At 40.3% G+C, this 21,929-nt stretch overlaps 1 protein-coding gene across 5 annotated transcripts in view; it reads right to left on the bottom strand.

Annotated features, from left to right (window-relative positions):
- Positions 1-21,706, bottom strand: part of PPFIA1 (PTPRF interacting protein alpha 1) — a 62,621-nt gene extending 40,915 nt beyond the window's left edge. For all 5 annotated transcript variants that reach the window (XM_030484033.1, XM_030484032.1, XM_030484029.1 and 2 more), the window contains exons 1-2: positions 18,364-21,706; positions 16,975-17,238 (exon numbers count right to left, since the gene is read on the bottom strand). In XM_030484033.1, coding sequence (XP_030339893.1) covers positions 16,975-17,238 — 264 coding nt within the window. In that variant the 5' untranslated portion in view covers positions 18,364-21,706. The remainder of the gene's footprint in view (positions 1-16,974; positions 17,239-18,363) is intronic.
- Between the last annotated feature and the right edge of the window lie 223 nt (positions 21,707-21,929).

Here is a 21,929-nt window from a genome sequence, read left to right on the forward strand (position 1 = left end):
GCCAACACTAACATTTACAACCATCAACATGGAATAAGAAAGCACGGAATGGAAAGTTCTCTATTTTTCCAGTCTCTATCTCAAGTCTGAAGAACAGGATAAAGACAGCATTAAAGACTACCAGATGCTGTTTCATCATCCTTTCTCAACCTAAAAATCACTGCATAGCATTAATACACATTTTATTATCTGCATGAGCTTCATCTTCTGAAAAACAGCTGTATATTTGAAAAGAAGTCTATTCACCCTTCAAATGATTATAGTACAGAGAGTTCTATTCCATTGCAGACTTCTGTGCAAATATAAATTGTAGCACAAACATATCATAATTATGACACAAACCATCACACTGTCAGATGACCCCAAAGGAACAATGCACACAGGAATTTACTTTGCTGCTGCATAAATAGACTGACATGTAGTTCTGGCATTGCACAATACCTCCATTGCTGTTTGGTTTGATAAAATATGGTTGCTTTGAGCCCATAAATTGCCTCTAGTTTCAGTTGACAATGCCAAGAGAGATGTCTTTATAGTTTTAATACTTACCTTCAACAGTAGATAATTTGTGATTTCCTCAAGCAGTTCAAAAAGGAAACTATTCGCAAGTTAATCATCTCAAAAAAGTCTGAGTTGTTTCTTAATTTCTTCCTTGGCATTAGATGAATGTAGAGAAAGAATTAAAGGAAAAAGAAAAATCCCAAGAAACTTTTCTACTTATCCATAAAACTGTATTACTCTTCTGTAATTAAAAGAGATTGAGAACATCAGAACGAAGTTTTGCTCTACTTCTGGTTGCCATCAGAATAATAAATACTCATCTCTGAGGATGACAAGAATGGGACTCAGAATAAGCACTTTAGAGCACTTACAAGAACCAGTCAGAGTGCCAAATATATCAGAAGAGCATCTCTTGTTGATTAGAACTTAGTGACAAACACCCATACTCTCTATACTAAATCGAAATGTTTACTGAAGTAACTTTCTAAATTAACAGAATCATTCCAAATATGACACTCACACTGCCAGAAATAAATACTCTGACCAAAAAGCTAAATTTGGCAAGTAAATGTGCTACTTTTCAGCAATACGTTTTCTGGGGGCTTTTATTCTTCTCTAACTACATGATTTTTTAAAGCTAGAGCATTTCTTCCACATCAACCTTCAGAACTGACCTTCAACCTTTAGTATTTTAGAGGCCACAACAAAAACATCCTTCCAGAAGCTGGATCAACTAGTGTCTAGCTGTCAAGCCTATACGTATTGCATGGCTGAGCTGACAGCACTTGGTTACCTGCAGAATCGTGGCCCAGGAACATGACAGCTTTCAGGGAACAGGCCTCTTCATGTTTATTACAAGCATAATTTATAGGTTACATACACAGACAGTGGTACATCACAAAACAATAAATGCTACATGACAGGAAAGACAGTATTTAACTTAGGGGAAAAACTTGAAAGAAACAGAGGTAATGCCTGAAAGTCAACTAACAAACTGTGTATTAGCGATGCTCTACAGACAAAGAACTAAGTTTGCTTGAAATTTGCTCAAGCAAAAAGAACTTATTCTACAATAAAATGCAACACAACTCAAGTGCATAAGGAATCATGAATTACAGGCAACAACATTTCTAGAAAGCTTAATTAAAGGATGAAAAGATATAGAACGAGAAACATACTTTAAATTCAAAGAAAATACTATTAAATACTATTAATATAGTATCTTCTAGCAATACAAGGATGAAGATGCAACTGTTGCATCTTTAGGAACATCTCTGCCAGAAACATGTGAATGGAATTTATATGTTTAATCTCCAAGTAATATTCTGTTTCACTGTTAACATTCTGTTCCGTACCCTGCATATCAAACAACCTACTCAAAAACCTGAGAAGCTGAAGAGAGCACGAAAAGAGCAACTGGGCAAAGCATAGGCCATTGGGGATGAGAAACCAACAGAATCTGAGGTAAGTTTCCATCACATTACATAGACTCCATATAAACCAGAATTATTCCAATTGAAGTGGGCATGAAAATGAAAAATACACACTCTCAAAAAGACAGAAACCTAAGAAACTCTGATCTTAACAGGGTATTTCATAGCCACTTCATTTTAAATCTAAGGGTTCTAGATAGCACAGTGACCAGTATCTCCAATATATTTGGAAGTTCCTAGCAAGCAAATTTTTGTACCTATTAAGTCACACCAGTTTAGGGTTGGTTGGTCGTTTAAGCTAGCAGTCAGAATTACACAATAGTTCAAGGGTATTTTAGAGTTAAAACTGAAAAGAACTGACAAGTTTTACTCCTTAAATCCAGCCTTCCAAGAGAACAGTTACACACACTTTAACAACAGAAATCCGGGAGAAACAACAAGCAACGCAAATTGCACTTTGCCTGTTCTACGTAATGAATCACATTGCTTCCAACCTTTCCCTATCTCTGGCAGGTGCTAATGGGAAAGAAAAAAATATCAGCCTGGAGTGTATAAAGAAAAATACTTTGCTTTTCACCTTCATTTCCAGTAAGCACCAAGCAGCCTGGATTTCCTAACCTGGAAATATAAAACTTATTTCAAGCATTAAGAGAATCAGTTCAATGAAATAAGTTTATCTTTTGTTCTCAAAACCCCAACAACTTAAAAGGGAATGTAAGAAAATACTTAAAGTAATATTAAGCTATGTTTATGGGGTTTTCCTACTAGAGCTAACTACCCACCAAAGTGAGAATACATCCATTATTAGCTAGAGTGTATCAGCCTCCTTTCCTATTTCTCCTTATGCACAAGGTAGTTCATAACTCAAAAGACCACCACCAAAAACACAAATGGAGATTTCTTTAGTATTAAAAAACTCTCACATTCCAACTAGTGGCATTGAGATATTTTATAACGTTTAATACCACCTTTGATCAACTCTCAGAAGTTCCTATTTTCCTTGACTCAAAAAACGTAGCTTTTTTTTTTTCTTACCTCCCTCTGGCAGAAGCTGTAAAACTGCATGAAAACACTCAAGCAGAATATTGCTGCCAGCTGACAGACAGTGACTAATTCTAAGCCTGAGAAACTTATCATTCCAGCCCTCTTTTTCAGTCTAGTATTCTTCAAGCTTACTTCTTGGAGTGACCTATCTAGGCTTTGTCATTAACACTGCTCAATCCTAAACAGGCAATTAGGTTTTAAAGTGTTTACAGTTGCATAATGTTACTGCTCTGGAATGAAACTCCCTGTTTCCAGCCCACTTAGGAGCTGAAAGTAAAATCAACTGCCTAGCTTTGACAAGCAATGAGCAAAAGAACTCTTAACACACAACCAGTAGGTACCAAACACATGCCCAAGAGCAAAATGGAAAAGCTTATGGTAAGACCAAGTCTCCATGGTAATAAATAAGTTTCCAGCTACCTGAGTTGCTGAAATTTATTCACTGAGCCTGAACTACAAAGCACTAAATCTGGACTTCATTGGAAGGAGCTTTCAGGAAGCACTGCATGCTGAAGTGCAAGAAAACATAAATGAAGGGTGGTATTTGGCAGCTTTACAGGAGGAATGCAGAAGTCACAGGAAAAGGGCAGTAGAAACACATCAGTTCCATGTTCTCCCTCCTGTAGTTCCCCTTCCCTGATCTAACATATTTCTGATAGACATGTTCTATTTTGGGTGGCAAGGGTAAAAGTACCAGAACATGGTATTCAAAAGTACTCAAACATGGCTGGACCCAGCCTCTCAATCCTTGAAGGATCAGAGGTTTTCCTTTCACTGCATTAATCAATACTTAAACTTTACACATGCTACGGGAACAGTCTGGAAAGTGAGCCTGTAAACCCCAGTACACAGAGCAAAGCATAGGTTAAAGACAGGCAAAGAGAGGCCACCTACACTCAGATCATTAACTACAGCCTGTATAAACCATCCAGACTAGCCCAATCATTACCACCTATACTCTTGCATTTAATTTTCTCTAAACCTCATAAAACAGTGCTGTTATGTATACAGGACTACGGGCAAAGCCTCATGCAAAAATGTATCTTTGTGCATAACTGGAGAGGCAACAGTCACTGATTATCTACTGTACTTTGCACTGCAACGTACGCATGGCAATCTTTGAGGATCTTCTAAGCTCCACCATTAATTAGACCTACATACAACACAGTGAATACAACAGTCATATGTGCAACAAATAGTATCTACAAGACCGCTTGCTGGTCATGTGCTGAAAGACAAAACTAAGCCACAGCTTCATCCTACAACTTCTTTGTAGATCTGTGGACAACATCATGTTCCAAGTCAGACAATTTCATCTAGTTACTCCTCTTTCAGTCTAACAACTGGTAGTTTGCTAAGCATCCTTCTGTAGGGCAATGAGACCTGTGATCATTGAAACATTAAGAAGCCATCATTTTTCCAGGTAGTTTCTTAATCTTTTCATCAGCCTTAAATCGCTGCCAGCATCTGAGGCTTGTTCAAAGTATAGTGGATCACACGAGGTATCTTTTAGAATCCCAGACTGGTTTGGGTTGGAAGGGACCTTAAAACTCATCCAGTTCCAACCCCCTGCCACAGGCAGGGACACCTTCCACTAGACCAGGTTGCTCAGTTAACCCAGAGTGGACACAACCCAGTTTTACCATAGCCTTTTTAATACAGCCTTACTTTTAAAGCTACTGATCTGTAATAAAGATTACATATGGAACCAGTGAACTATACCAAAGTACTTCCTCTCCCAAAGGTTTTCTCCAAATACTTTACTGGGGGGTTGAACCCTGCAACTTAACAGAATACACAGACAGTAAAAAATGAACTAGAAATAGTTTCTAGCTTGAAGCTATTTCCTTCTCTTGTCTTTGTAAAATACCTCTAAAATGTTGTCCCTCCTCAGGCAACACTGTGAATCTTCTGAGTAAGTAAGTCCAAAAGCAGAACCATTACAACAGCTGGAAGGTAACAGCTGCCTAGCAGCAAGCATAGGAAATACAGAAGCACTCTCCAGACTTGCCTGAAACTAGGCATCTATTCATATGCAATAGTAGAAAACCTTCTTCTATCACATGCCTATAATCTTTTCATTGTGGTGGTTATGCAAAGTGTTCCACCTTAGCTGGATGTACATGAATGCATCCCCTGAAAGGGCAGATAGGGAACAAAAGTATTTGAAACCATACCAAGCTTGTTCAGCTTGGGAAAATGTACAAGATCAGCTAAAATATGTATCAGGAAAACTTTAGTCATCGTTGAAAAACAGGCTTTTCAACTTGGGATGTGTCTGGCTACGGTGTGCAGAACTAACTGTTGAGAGCAGTCAATAACAGAGTAATCCTTTCCAATACTGTACTTGTCCAACTACCAGTATTCCAGAACACTTTACCTTAACGAAGAAATAAGTTCACAATACTTGGGGGGTGTTTGAAAAACAAATGCCTCTCAGTTACACTCTGAATCAGTGAATTCTGTGGGTTTCACAATACGAATTACCACATTCCTGCACCCCTAGCCTAGTCTATTTTGATTAGTAACTAATACAGTAAGCAGAAGCACAACTTCTTAGTTGTAGCTTTAGGCATCTCCATTTTTGGAGTCCATGTCAGTGAAGAAACCTACCCACACCCATACCCACTATGGCAAAAAGAGAATACAGTTGTACTTAATTAAAAAGGAAGAATCCTGCATTACCAGTTTGACAAGCTATGGGACAAAACTAGTTTCCATCTTTAATATGACACTGGAGAGCTTTCATTTCAGTTCTTCCATTCCACATAAAGTTGGTCAAGATGTCCTGGGATCCCACACACAGCATACAATGCTCCTCAAAAATGCCAAAATGTTCAACTACTGCAAGATATGCTGAGAAAATATAGCAAATTCAGTATTTTTCCTGGGACCCCCCCCCACTACAGGTGCTCAGCAACTACTATAAAAGCTACAGCAAGATCCTTTACGTCATAAACAACATTGAACTATCAGTTTCCATGGGCAAAGGAAGAAAAAGTAGTGTATTTCTATCAACTCTACACATACTGCACTCACAAGAAATAGCACAATTCTGGCTCAGCTCTCTTTTAATATGAAACTCCCATGAGGTTTAGAAATTTAAACTGATTTAATCCTAAATACTGCGTTCTAATGTGTTTAAAAAATTCATCCTCACATGACTAATACTATTCTTTTGGAAATAGAGCCAGGACAAGATCAGTCATGCATGATCATTCCAGTGACAAGATACTTCTGCTTGCAAAAGCTGCAAGCAGCAGCTGAGGCACTGCCCTGCCCTATTCTAATCATTCATCTTGGCCTCTAGTTGTCAGGTTTAGCTCTGTGGCTAGTAGTTGTAAAGTACTTTTTCACACTATGTTAAAAGGGAATGCTTGGGAATATCTGAATAAGGCTGGCCAAGCCACCTTATTAAACAAGCATCAACACGTACTTCCCCCTCCGTGCTCTCCTATTATATATATTTATTTATTTTGCCAAGTGATGAACACTTCAGTCTTATAACTTCAAACTTGTTTAAGCAAGTAATACTGAAGGAGGACAGACACATGCCTTCAGCAGGAAATTCAACTTACAAGCTCTTTACATGTTCTTTTTCTATTTCTTTGTACTCTATCATCCCAGTTTACATGCTAAGTGAATTTACTGGGCTAACTGAAGCTAAATATATCCAAATCTGCAATATTCAGAATAAATGCAACTGGACCATTGCATGGAAAAGTTGCTCCATTTTTACAAACAAAGGCAACTCAAGGCCATGCAAAAAGGGTAGTCTCAGGCCTTGCAACAGACAAGAGAAAAACTTGCCTCACCAACATAGATTGTGTGTCAAACAGTTGGTTTATGGGGTTTTCTTAAAGCTTTTTAACTTTCAAAGTAAATTTTGTCTTGCCACAAAAGATGCCCATAATCAACAGTTCCAAACTTCGTAACTACCTGAACCCAAAAATCATGTTACATCACAAAACCAAACCAGGGATATGAGTAAGACTGAAAGGCGGGAAGGAGAAAAAAAGACAGAAGAGACAAGACAACCTGTTAACATGCTGTAACCAGTAACAAATGCTGAAGCAGAAGCTGGATTGGTGAGGAACCTGGTCTGAGGAGACGAGAAGCTCCTAATCAACACTAGGCTACAAACAAGGGAAAGATGATGCAACAGGGAAATACTGCAGCCTCCTAATCCATTGAGGCATGGGCATGCTTGGCCCATTTCTCCTCTACTACCTCCCAGGACTTAACCTTTTATAACCATTGCACAAATGACAGAAGAGTTATGCAGTGTCTGAAGACTACAGTTCCAACAGGGGATCAGAGTTGCACTAACGTAAGTATCAGCATAACTAATACTCCAGGAGGGGAAAAGGACAGCTTCTTTCCTGCATGCACACAGCAGCGAAGAGCTAAAATCCTGAAAAGCTTTTTCAGATCCATTTTACATGAAGTAATTCCAGATTGTTAAAACAAAGGCTCAGCTTTTGGAAGACGATGTTGAACCACACCCCCAAAAGACATTCTGAAAACTCAAGCTGCATGTTCTAAAAGACATAAATTACAAGATGCACCTGCCTTGTGCTCTTCAACGCAAAGCTAAAAGAATGTTAGGACCTTCCAACCTTTCCCCCCTTCAACTACAAGAAGGTGATAATACTGCATGAAAAATACATTACTCGGGAATAAAAGTAATAAAATCCCCCAAAATTCAGAGTGGTATCCCAAGGCACCTACGACATTATCTAAACCAAGCTTTTAATCATTCACCCCAATGTAATATGGGAAATAAAGGAGCTTTGAAGAGATACTCTGAAGTTAAAAGCTCACCTGAGACACGCACGAACATGTAAGAACCACAACCAGATTGACCCATAAATCCAAGAGCACCCTCCATACATGCTCTGTTATTCCAGCGTTGGTGTCTCAGCTGCAGAGTCATCCTTTTCTCCCATTATTAGATTATCCGAAGAATTTTAGTACTACAGGTAACTCTTTTGAACAACTGAATCCCATTTAATTTTTTTAATTACCTTTGATTTGGAAAAATAGGCTCTTTTATTTCTGGGTTCCCAAATTAAAACACAAAAGGTAGCCTATGTCTTAAATCCTAGTAGTAGCAAGATATTCAAGTGCGAGATGTCAGGACTTTCAATACAATACACAAGAGAACCTTAAAGAACATGAAATAACACAGCGTTCAAGTCCCCCTGGGGAACAGTAAACCCACAAGTCTTACTTAAGCACAAACTACAGTGAAAAGCACAGCTAGAAACACAATTTAGGTCCAGCATTATCCATTCGGCAAGGTTAACAGAGACCCACAAACCTCACCATGGTAAAACACCATTTCAGCTCCTGGGGTTCCCATTTATGGACAGCAGTGCAAAGAAGAGGAGAGTCTGGACTATGACATTCTATTGGCAAAAGCATATATTGCCAAATTACTTCTGTGACAGGCTCACATTTGACATTAGAGAATCCACAACTCAACCCCACAAATCCACGATTTAAACCCCTGCCATTGATCAAGTCAGAAGTCCTTTCAGATGAATGCAGATCCCTTTTCACATTTTTCTTTTTTAAAACAACTTATTTACACACCAAATAAGCTTTCAGAGTAAGCATTTTGTGAAGCACACACTAAAACAAGCAAGCAATTCCACTTTCAGATACCTCTCTCCCTCTTTGGTGGCTTGTTTCATGATCGTGCTCAGAAACAGTGCTAAAACAGCTTAATAAAATTGGTTATTATTTACTGAGATAACCATGGATCCAGAAGCATTAAAATGACCCAGTACCAGTAAAATAACAGGATTTTATGATCCTTTTTATGGAGTGAGCCCTCTCCACATGAAAGAAAGTTTTAGCTTTTAGACCAAGGATTTGGGCAGCCAAAAATCTTTTTCATGTCATTCAAAACAAACACATTTCTCAGTACAGGAAATTGTCAATGTTGAAAAGACAACTATTCATAAACTTCAACTGCAAGGTCGTTTCTTACATGAACATTCACAATGAGATCTTTCAACTATACGTCAAGCCAGTCTAAACTTTGTATAGGTCAACGCTAATTCTTTGTTTAAACTGCACATCTTAAGGTGGCTTTGTTTTGTTTTTTTAACTAGGTAAAATATTCAGCTTATATAATTATATCGTTATACTGTGCACTGTTCTGTGAATTTGAGGGGGGAAAAAAAGAGTCTCACTTCTTTCAACAGTAAAGATTTTATTAACCCATGGTCTACATTCTTTATGCAGTTTTACCAGGTATTCTACCCTGCAATCCTTTATAAAAAGGTAAATATGCATTTAAAAACAATGTTTCCCTACATATAAACCGAACAGAACCAAATTCAATATATATATTTATATGAGAAGCAGGATTAAAAGAAGCAAGCACTGTGCTTCAGAATACTTCTAGACAGTTAGATGTGAAACAGAGTTTGATGCCAAACCCTACCATGTACTAGCAAAAGGAGTAAGGCACAACACCGCATGGCTCAGAGCACACCCAAATAGAGACTGCTGTTCTACAGAGGGGGAAGAAAAAAAAAACCTAAGTAGTAAAATAATAACAAATAATTTAAAAATCAAAGCCTGCCCATTTTCCTATCACAACAAATAGAAAACGCTTCTTTTCCAAATGGAAGCTCTTTTTTCTCCTCCATAAAACTAGAAGGACAGACATATCAAATTTTCCAAGCTTTTTTTCCCTATGGCCCTTTAAACAAGTGATGGTGCTTGTTTAAGATCTGCCCTGAAGACATCTGATTATGCCTAATACTGGTAGCATAAGGATCTTTTCATTAAGTAATCTTGGAGCACTTCATAGAAGTTCCAAAACAAAATACTATTTCTTTAACATTTATAATTCTGAAGACATAACCATATGAACTACAGGAAAAGATATGTTGACTGTTCTTATTCATATGTACCCATCAAAAGTCATAGTATCTCTCAGATGCAATCAAAATCATATTCCCGTTAAGATTGTCACTACCATCCTCAAAAACCATATCCTGAGTAGACATGAGCATAAACACATGGGCAAAGTTCAAGGCTAGCCACTGTGGAATAACAGAAGAGAAGATTAAGCAACAAAGCTTCTCTTCTTAAAAGTGCTACAGGCAACAGAGCCTTGTCATGCCCATAAGAAGAAAAGGAGCTGATATTCAGTAGAGCTTATACAAAACCCAAGGTAAAGTCTGAAAGAGATAAAGGTCACAGGCAAAATACCAAGTTAACCAACTCTTCACATCAGGTTACAGAGAACCTAAAGAAAAACACATCAGAATGAAACTGAGCATTAACTTTAACTAGTATTGTAATCATAGTACTCCTCCAATTCTGAATATACCAACTGGGAGAGTCATCTCCTCAAGCGACCTACAGCTATGTACCCAGCTCACTACAGAGTTATGTGGAGTTTACAAGATGCAGAAACACTATTTCCATGCACTCCCGTGAAAAAGTCCAAGTTGAATAAAAAACTCACTCCACTCAACAGCAAAATAATAATTCTTCTTTCAGCCTGGAGAATATGAAAACATTTTTCCTGGCAAGAACTGCCACACATTTCCCCATTTACACTTGTGGAGACTCCACAGGCAGGCTTACAAAAAAATACACTTGGAAAGTTATGAACACCCAGATTACCTGACATGCACAATATAAATTTATCCCTTCTCAGTATTTGTAGCTCAAGATCCACATGAGCAAGAGATTATGATAAGTATTCTCTAATATATGTCAACAGACACCAGTCAGCCTTACAGACTTAAAGTGACTTAAGCTCCCTAAATTGCTAAAGCAGCTTACATAGAGACCTCTATCATATTCCTTTAAAGCAAGAAAAATTTAAAAAAGCAAAAATAACTGTGAAGTGTATTAATTGAGCTCTGGAACACAGTGATAACATAGGAAGAGTAAACCCCAAAATTACTAATAGCTAAAATGTTCTCTCCAAAGATTCAAGTTCTCTGACATTGTTAACTATAAGGGATTTACACGTATCAAAGCACAAACATTCACTATTAAGATCAAATCCTATAATGAATAAAACCCACATCCACCTCTCCTAAATAAGTATCATAAAGGAGAAAACAAAGTCACAGACCAGTGGATGTTATAACATTAAGAACTTCTAAGGAGGAGAGGGGAGAGAAGAAAATTGTATTTAATTCATATTTATCTTTAAAAATAAAAATCCAAGAGTCTAGAAGGAAATTACAACTATGTAGCCACCCTGAATCTATAAGTCTTGCTAACAAACATCGTGAAAGTAGTTTTTAGTTATACTCTTAAAAAGAAGAGAGAAAAATGCAATGGCTTGCAAGCAAAGAATTCTCAGAATACCAAAATAAACACTACCTGTGCTACAAGAGGCTACAGGCAAGTTAGCATAGATGTGGATATATGTGAAGTTCACCTGGTTCTAAATACACCCTGAGATTTTAAAACAGCTTGTTTTGATTACAGCTCTTTTCACCCGAGCTTATATACAGCTGTCAGACTGCAAGTTAAGACTAACAAACATGAATAAATCCATTATCAGGCATTTGTACACAGAAGAGTAGGCAAAAATAATCACCAGCTCATCTTTCAAGGCTACATCCACTATTAAAAACAAAGAAAAAGAGCTTTTCTGTGGAGTCATCAAAACACTCTTCCTACAAATAAACTAAGGAAAATAAAAACAGTAGGTTTAGGCTTCACACAGTCTTTTTATTAAAGGGATTGATAGAACACTATAAAACCACTGAAATTCATCCTCAAATACAAGAAAACTTCAAACTAATTCCAAATCTTATCTAGCCAAGAGGTCTTTTTATAATCAAGACAAACTAAAAGCACAGTATAAACAGCAAGTTGCTAACAATAGGTAAGCAGAAGTCTGCTGGGTAGGGGTGGGATGTTCCAGTAAACTCACCCAAACCTCTTTAAATGAAAACCAAGAAGTCGGAACAAATGCTAGAGACTTGGTCCTCAATATACTCCTCAATGTGTAGCTACTCCTCTTTTTGACCAGTTATAGAGCATACTTCCAGATAACTTGATATTCTTAATGTTTTGGACAAAAATTGTCTGTTTCCATGCCTTGCAAAGAAAGAAATGTTAGGGAAGTTGAGGTTTATTGATAAAGTAAAGAACTCTGAACATTAACTCCTACCTCCACCTGACTTAAACTACTCTAGATAAAGACAAATCTATCCAGTAACTTACTAACAGCAAGAACCAAGTAAGATTTAACAACTGAAACTCAACATAGACAAGACTAAGATTACAGCTGTCTGAAAACGCAATGGGAAGAGTCATGTTCATCTTTTGAGGGAAGTGGAGGCTGTATCTCCTCTGACATACATTTGCACATCTGAAATCCTTTTGGATCTCTATCATTCCTGGACACAGGCGTCTCTGCTGAGATTAATGTCTTTTTATTTAGAAGTCAGTACCACATCTTGCAAAAGTAAGAACTAAAAGCTATGTCACCTCAAGGCTGAACAGCTGTGAACACTGTAAATGGAGTTGCACTTAAAATGCCAAGGAAATTTCAGCTGCTGCAAAGTTTGGCAAGCCCTTTACTTAATGTACTTTCTGCAACTGTGTTCTTCATATTATGTACAATTCAAAACCTTATTTCTACGTCTATGACATCCTGTATTATTTAAAACTTGTCTGGAGGAAATCCAACCACCACCATTATTAGAATGGCAACTAAATCCTTGAGTTCATCATTATAAAACAATACCAGCGCAGTCTTTGGACCAAATGTTTAGCTATTTCTTATATGTGAGACATTGAACAGTATTTCAGAGACTGTGTAAGGAAGATAATTCTACAGGGATGTACCTGACTAACTGAATACAAATATAAACCAACACATGCTATTTTTAACTGAAATGTGCTGTAGTGATAAAGTATTTCCTATAGATAGAAAGCAACTAGACATGGCCTGCTGCAGGCTCATTTTAAATTAAGACATGTTGGGCAATCTAGTAAAGCCAAAGCCAAACCAAAATTATAGGCAGCTTTTTTTTTCCTCCACATTACAGTAAAATGTTCTTATTTACACACAGAGCCTCCAACAAAGTTCTCATCTGCCCCTATATATATATATATTGCTGAATGCAGAAATTCTGAACATGACCAAGTAGAGGGAAAAACTTCTTTTACTTACCTTGCACAGAAATTAAAACAAAGTATTTAAGACCAAAATATTACAAGTGCAAGATTAAGATGGATCTTAGTGTTGCTGTACTAACAGATGTACAAATATTATGTTTCTGTAAGAGTTTTATAAGCTTACATATTAAAATTGCCATCCTGATATAAGTTGCTGTGAATTCATCAGCTGTGCTTTTACTTGTGCTAGGTACCAGAGTCTCTAAATTAAACTCTCGTCTCCTCCATCCAAAACAAGCATCTTGCTGTCATTTACAGAAACATCATCAGAGACTGGAGTGATAGGATAAGGGGTGATGGGTTCAAACTTAAACAGGGGAAGTTCAGGTTAGATATAAGGAAGAAGCTCTTCCCTGTGAGGGTGCTGAGGCGCTGGCACAGGTTGCCCAGAGAAGCTGTGGCTGCCCCATCCCTGGCAGTGTTCAAGGCCAGGTTGGACACAGGGGCTTGGAACAACCTGCTCTAGTGGAAGGTGTCCCTGCCTGTGGCAGGGGGTTGGAACTGGATGAGCTTTAAGGTCCCTTCCAACACAAACCATTCAATGATTTTATGATTCTATCATCTATGTTAAATTCTACCAGCAAAATGAACCCTACCCTGCAACACCTCAATAGCAAGAGCTGCTAGTCACTTGGACCTTGCCAAACTTCAGCTCAACATTTTACATCTAAACGCAGCAGCATCCTGTATGTTTCACAGATTAACTTTAAGCACTCAAACCTTTCCTTAGAATTTTGTAGAACACACTCCAAAAAGGCACATGAAGGGCATAATTCAATCCACTAAGACCATAATTAAATCAGAACTGAATGTGTTTACATTAAAAATAAAACTTCTTTAAGTTCTCAAAGTAAAATGTTCTTTTTTTTTCCCTGTGAAAAATTCTAGGCAGAGTAAAATCAATTTAAGTTCTGGCACAGCAATTTCTTGTCATCAAGTTCACGTTCCAAGGTCAGAGTGCAGTTTGACTGGGGTAATCTGTAATAGAAGGTAACTCCCAGAAAACAAAAAGCATTGCCAAGAATCCAGTTATTCTATCAAGACTGTGTTGATGTGTTTCATTTCCAGCTGTCCATACAAAAAAAACCACAGTCAATTTTACCCTGTGTAAATGTCACAGATAAAGTACATCTATAGAAGATTAGAATGCTCTTCTCTCTGCAAATTAGACATCCATAAAGAAGTCTTCTTACTCCAAACAGCTGTTATGGGCTTATGTGAGCTAGAACTGATGCCTTTAAATTACTGGCTGACCACCACACTATAGGTATACCAGACAAGTCAACTTCTCTGGCACTTCAGGAAATGCACATCACTGCTGCAGTATAAACTGAATTCACTTCTATGATCTACAAGATGGGCAAATACATAAGTACCCATTTGCCATTGTCTAACCATATACACACTAGTCTGAGACTCTTCCTTAGGCAGAGAAACTCAGTGAATGTCAGGAATTAAGTGCAGAGATGCCATTAAAAATTGAGTGCCTTCATACTAGAAACAGAGAAGTAGTTTTGGTATAGAAGAAATCAATCTGGCATTCCTTCTTTTATACAAGGAGTTTTCATCAGTCATCAAAACAGTGTAACTGGCTGATTCAGCTAAATGTATAACACAGGAAAAGCACACATACAAACAAGTCAATTCAATACCCCTTAAGACAAAGCACTCCAAAAATCAACGACAAAGATGTGTCGCAAGCTACATACCAAGTCTGAGGGAGAAATAATATATTGATTGCATTGTGCTTTAGCAATTCATGCAATTATACTAGTATTTGTACACCTAAACTGATCTTCTCACCTCTTTCTACTAAATTGAAAGCAACAACGATAAAAAACCTTTTTAAAACGTACACTACTAAATCTCTTCTTTCCTGAGAAAAATATAACACAATTGTCAGTAAATTTAAAGTTATCCTGCTTCTAGCCCTCCTTGAAATCCACAGCTGAACAATGGGTCATTTGAGGCAGTGTTCAAAAGAATGCTCAGCTTGAAATAATTAACAAAAACGTTTGAGTAGTTTCAGATATTACACTCACCACAGAGTTTTCCCAGGGAACACTTATTAGAGCTCAAAAAACCCCAACTACCCAACATTGTTTCTCCTCATCAGAAATTTACACCTCTGAAGTAACTGACTGTTCAGCATAACAAAAACTTGTCAAACACAGCAGTTACTTCTGATTGTAGCAAGGCTAACAGAACATTCTTGCCTTTTGAAAGCACCATCAATTATCACCTTCCACAATCATTCCAGCTTAAGCACCACAGAGGACGAGAGTGTCATAGTTTCACACCATGCCAGCAGTTGTTTTCACCAGCAATCTACAAAAATCCATACGCTGCTGTATGTTTATATACACTGCAGCAAAATTTCCCTCTCAACCCAACTATGAGACTTGCTTTCCTACAGATTTCACGTGAAACTATGCAATTATGACATTCCTGAAAATGGGAATTGTTTTTTTCAATTGCATTAATCCTTTAGAAATGTTTAGAGAGAAATGTTTACTTAAAAACTAAGCAGCTTAGGAGATTTCGGAAGGAAAGCTGAGAACTGAAAAGGGAAAAGAGGAACAGTACAGTTTAGAGCTTGGGTGATTCTACCCAGCCACAAATTCCAAGTTTACAGATCACACAATTGGTTAATGGCATCCATTAATGTACCTGAAATAGCAGCTAAAGAGAAGCCACAATTATTACAACCAAAAAACAACAAAGAATGATTTTTGCCTGCAGCACATGATTTAACCCAGGGAGCAACAAAGGTTGGAAACTTGTCCTTTCTGATTTCCATCATACCACTGTAACACAACTAGATTAACATGTATTACTTTCTAGTTTCTATCCCTTAGTAATTGCTAGTACATACCAAGGGTCATATAGTAATTATATGATAATGAGAGTAGAGGAAGCAGAAGGGTTTAAACCTGTTGTTTCAAAGGGTATCAACAGTAACTCCGGTATTTAAGGATATGTAAACATCTGTAAAAATAATAAGTATTCTTGTAATAACATATGAAAGTATAACATCAACATGACATATCTGGGACAACCAACCACGTTAGAAAGCGCAAGGCTATCAACAGTTAACTGAAAGCAGCCTCTGCTTTGCCTACAACCAAATGCTTTCCCAAGTGTTCAAAGTTCAGCTGTATTCTTTTTAACCAGAATGAATAAAACCAGAAGTTCTCTAGACACTAATCCCTTTTTCTAACTGCACACTACTGCCCTGTGTAACACATTTAGCACTACAGGCTTTATGTTGGTACACTGCATCCTCCAGAAGCCAGTCCAAAAGGAAGTAAATGAATTCAACACCACACTCAGACTTCTCCACTGCCATGACCACTCAGCATGTATTCACAAGGTAGCAGTCTTAAACTTAGCAAGTTTTTAAGTGAAAGTCCATTATGGTATCAATGTCTTGCTTTCTTTCGCAGAATGTCTGAAGTACGTGAATGAATCAGGCAGTTGGAAACAACATTAAAAAACAGTGACAGAAGAAAGTCCATCAAGTTCTACTAAACGAAAGAATGCAGACACAACCTCACACTCAGGCTAAGCCAAAGGAATGCCAGAAACCAGGAAAGCAGACTGGAGGGAAAGGGCTGATGTGTCCTGCTTGCCTTGCTTTTGTATCTTTCTCCAAGTGAGCAAGCACCAACAGATACTTCAGGGAAGTACTAAGCTAGATTCATCTTCCCCTAACATAACCCAACTTTGCAGCAAATTAAATATACAAAAAGCCAACAAAATCCCACAAAGAATACAAATATTATCGAAAAGTACCTTCCTTTCAAAATGTCCATACCTGTGGCAGTGCAGTATTGAGCTGTCTCTGCAAGGAATCTCTCTCATGACCAACTTCATGCAGCTTGCCCTGGGTCAACGCTAGTGTCTCCTGAGTTTCTCTTAGTGTCTCCAGAAGGCGATCCCTTTCTTCCAACATGGATACCATTAATTGCTCAAAATGGGAATCAGCATCTGACTGTAACGGGGAACCTGAACCATGGCCTCCATTTCCCCCAGAGGGAATCTCTGCCTCACTGATGGTTGGCATCACCTCACACATCATCTTGAAACAAAATAAGACAAAACAAAGACCATAAATTTAAAGTCAAACAAATCTAAACAGCATAAGCAAAAGAACTTGGGATACTACCCATAATACCAACTTAGCTTTCTCAATGATAGCATCAGCAAAGGTTGCCAGCACCTTAGTGTTTGCCACTGTTTCATTAAGACTGAGAGAGAAAAGGTTTACAATCCATTTAATCAAGGCATCACTTCCTAATGAGAATCCTGTGACTTCTTGCAAAACCAGATTTCTACAGCTGTGTTTCACACTGTGACCTCATTTTAATGGATTTATATTTTTGTTAAAAGTAAACTGCTGCTGAGATCTTTAAAGAAAAACAAAGATAAGTGTGCAGCGTGCCATCAAAAATTACAGACTTCAACCAGTAAGTGATTACACTGCATATTTTGAGAAGCATTATCTGCTTCTTCCAACGCTTGGAACATACAGAGATAGTATCTCAAACAGTACTTTGAGTTTATGCTGGCTGTAGAAAGTCTATGGTAAAAGCGATGCATGTAAATTAGTGGTAAATCCAAACAGTCCAATTCAGGTGATACACTGGTAAAGAAAGATAAAAAGCAAAAAACTCATTACAAAGTGGCAGCAGCCGTCACTGTGGATAACAAAAGGAAAGCTAAGCAAAAATAATGAAAGGCAGAGTCTGAATCCAGCTAACAATGCAAATTAAGTACTGTACTATTGTTAAACTTAAAGGACTTTTAAGAGACCCTAACAGATCCTTACAAGAGGTTAAATGCATCAAGCCTTTAAAAAAGCATGGGGAAAACAAACTGATTTAATTACTGCACGCTCTCACTGAACCATTAAGACTTCTTAAGTTTTTCAGCCAGCCTCTCAACATCACAACCCTGCAATAACCTAAGGCAAATCAGAAACAAATCGATTCCTCAATTCTCTCTCAAGTACGACAAAGTTTGTTTTCAGCCTTAAATTTTACACTCGTACGTGAACGTTTTAAAGAACAATTAAACTTATTTTGAGCCTGACTGTGGGACCTCTCGATCCCTTGAAAGACTTGGAACAGCCTGAAGTGCTCTGTAACATTTTCATGCATGATTACCATAAGCTCTGTATTTTCAACACCACTACATTATTTACCTTGCTCAATAAAATAAAAAGGCTTGGAAAACAGGCCCCAGGTTTCCTGCAGTACCAGTTCTTCTCTGTTTTCAGTCGGCTTTTGCTATCCCCAAAAACCTTTCAGATCGCAAAGCATCCATTCAGCTCTAGTCCAATGTCTATTTAATTGGAACACCCCGTGCACATGAACACAAATAAACCTGCCAAGAAAAGAGCAGATCCAGTAAAAAGCAGCAGCAGCTTCAGCTAACTGGCCAAGTCCCCACAATAGAAGAATGTGAAAATAAACTGTCTCAGCTTCCCATCCCTCTATTACTGGCCCATAGGTCCTGCAACAGCTGGGATGGGGGAATCATGTGCTGAAGAAAAGGAAAAGTAAAAACTTGTACAGTCTGATGCAGTGGCGCAACAAGCGTCAACAGTTCATCGCTCTTAAATTCCACTCAGGTCACAATCGCGTTATTAAACACAGTACGGACAGCATGGGAAAACGGCACGGGCTTTCTCGTAAAGGATTTGGAAAAGCCTCCCTTCTTTTCTCTTCTGTTAATTCCAGCGGGAGGCTCTCCTTCCAGTTCCCTGGGTCTTAGTTCAAACATTTATAATCCCAAGAGCAAGGCGCTGGTATCGCTTTGGCAGGCGAAGAGAAGAGACCTGTTGTTTCCTCTGCGTTAGTCCTCCGCCCGCTCTCGCCCTGGCCAGTCCCACCGACGATGCTTCAAAACCGAGATATCCAGCCGAGAGGGGTCAAAGAAACCGGCCGAGAACAGCGCCAGAGCCAGGAGGCAACAGGCGGGGGAGGAAGGCCCCGGAGTCAGGCGGGGGCACCGGCAGCTCCCGCCCGGGGCTCGCCGCTCCTCTTCGCCGCGGCAGGGCCCGACGAACAAAGATGCCGCTTGAGGACACGGAGCTTTTCTGGTCGTCCCCCTCCTCCGCTCCTCACGGGGAGCGCCGGGCCGGGCCGGGCCGGGCCTCCCCCCGCCCCGCCGGAGGCCCCAGCAGCGCCGGGAGCGCGGCCCCACAGCCCGCGCACAGTGGCCGGGGCTCAGCGCAGCTCCACAGGAGCGAGTCCGGCCGCGGAGGCCCTGGCACCGAGAGAGCCCTCCCTCCGGCCCCTACCGACCGGCGGGGCAGGCTCCCCCGCGGCGGGAGGACTCGTGTCCCTGCGGGCCGGGCCCGGCTCCGCCCGCCGCCGCCGCCGCCTCCTCCACGTCCGTGGTGGCCGGCGAGGGGCCGGCTGAGGCCGGGTAGGTGCCGCTGCGTCCCGCGGCAGCCTAGGCCCGGCAATGCCGCCGAGGCCTCAGGGGGCGGTAAAGGCCCTTCACGCTTCGGAGAGCCCCAATCGCTGCCGCCGGCCCCCGACCCGCCGCCGGCCCCGAACACCGAGCACCGCGCACCGCCGCCTCCCGCTTCTCCCAGCGCCCTCCGCGGCTCCTGCATAAATCAGTGCGGGCCCACAATGCACCGCGTGGGGAGGCTCCTTTCCCACCGTCGAGGACCCGGGTTCGAGACCCGCTCCGCCACGTAAGGCTGGGCTGCAACCTCGGCGAGCGCCTTTCCTTTCTCTTACAAGCGATACTCCCGCCGCCCACGGGTGTCCGCCCGAAAGGAGGGGTGCCACGGCTCTGGCGCTGAGCCCCGGGGTAGGAGGCGTGCTCGGGTGAGGGCTGAGCAACAGGGCAGGACTGCAGTCATCACCGCCGCGTGTGCCAGAGTTGCCCCGCAATCGCAGTCCTTCCCGCGGCCTGCGTGTCGCGGCATGGCCCTGCCGGGCGGGTCTGCCCGCTCCTGACAACAAACAGCCGCTGCCTGCCGCGAGCAGCGCCCGCTGGGCGGGAGCAGGGCTCCGTCCCGAGCCCTCGGCCCCATCTCGTCACCTCAGCCCGCTCCAAGCACCTCAACCTCTGTCCCATCGCCTCAGCCCTTTCCCGCTGCCTCAGCCCGCTCCTGCTGGCTCAGACCTCTTCCACCACCTCAGCCTGCTCCAGCCACCTCAAGCCCCATCGCCTCAGCCTGCTCTCATCACCTGAGACCTCTCCCATCGCCTCAGCCCACTTCCATCACTTCAGCCTGCTCCCATCACCTCAGTTTACCTTCTCACCATTGACCTGCTCCCCTGGGCTCAGCCCATACCCTCCACCTCCATCCTTGCAGCGTTTACTTGTGGGTCACAAAGCTGCGAGGTGATGGTTTTAACCAGTTAAATGGTGTAACTAACAGCTCTGGTGAGTGAAATGGCTGGAGGTGCCAGCGCCTGCGTGGGTCTCGGGGCTGCAGAGAACAACGTTTGAAGCTGTGTAAGGAGCCTTGTGCAACCATAATTCATACAACATGTGTGTGTGCTGTCCAAAGACTTGGCATGAGCGCCCAAGGCCTCTCCCACCTCACCCTGTGAGGAAGCGATGCCACCATGTCCTCAGCACAGCTCCAGCATGACTTCGCCCCTGTAGCTTATTCTCCACAGGAAACAGGGTTTGGCTTTACTGACAAAAGAACTCCTCTTTTTTTCCTGTGTAAGCTGTTTCCAAAACAGCATATAAACGTTTTCCATTTGTGTTTATATAGCTTTTACTCTGATCCTGGGGGATTGTTTTCCTAAAGCTTTTATCACGCACATAAGGTTGGAGTTTGTAGGCAAAGCTTAGAAAAATCTCTTTTCTCTCTTCAGTCTGGGTTACCACTATGAATAAAGCATTTGCATTTTGGACGTTATGTTTGCTTTTATAGTGGAAAGCTCTGAAAAGCATCAAGGAACAGTTACACATGCAGAGGCATGTCATGCCAAAAAGTAGCAGTCCCTGCACTGGAGGTTGTGCTGATTTGTGACTGAATTATGTGACACTTAATTTGTAAACACAACATATCAGCACCTAGGGCTGGTTAGAAAGGGTCATTAATGAGTCACACTTCCTTCCCCAAACACAAAAATCTTTACAATTGCAAAGTTACTACACTGTGCTCTTTCCCTTTGGTATTTGAACCTTTAGGGTGAATTCAGGTCACATTTCTAAGCCATGAGGTCTACATTTATTTTTTATTTTCCTCTTGAAGTTTTTGATGTAATCGCATGACTTTGGGAGCTGGAACTTTAAAGAAAAAGCCAAATATTATAAGGGACATTCAAATCACGAGTTCTGCCAAACACTGGTTAGCACAGATGTAATGCTGAGTAATAAATACACCATTGAAGTGTAACTGTATAAATGCTGAGATGTGATTTTTCAATGTAGAAAGAGTAGCAAAAAAATTCCCAAATCAATTGCGCTCTTCCTGAGGAAACCTCCCAATGTTATGAATTAAGCTGTGTTGTCAAATAGTTGCAGTATAAGCCAATGCTATTACCAGATAATTCTTTCCTTCCTCTATAATGCAATATTCAGGAGAGTAATATAAAAATAGAAGTCAAATTGATACCAGCCTAGTAAAGTGAGACTTTAAAAACTGAAAACATTTTAAAACAATCAAAGAAATTCCTCCTGCTCATTTTTAAAAAAAAGGTAACTTTTTGAAATATTAAAGGTTTTTTGCCTTATCTTCATTTTGTTGTCACTTACACTGCAAGTCTAATAGCAAAGTGACAGCCT

This window comes from Strigops habroptila, chromosome 4 (assembly GCF_004027225.2).
Source record: "Strigops habroptila isolate Jane chromosome 4, bStrHab1.2.pri, whole genome shotgun sequence".
Taxonomy (NCBI): domain Eukaryota; kingdom Metazoa; phylum Chordata; class Aves; order Psittaciformes; family Psittacidae; genus Strigops; species Strigops habroptila.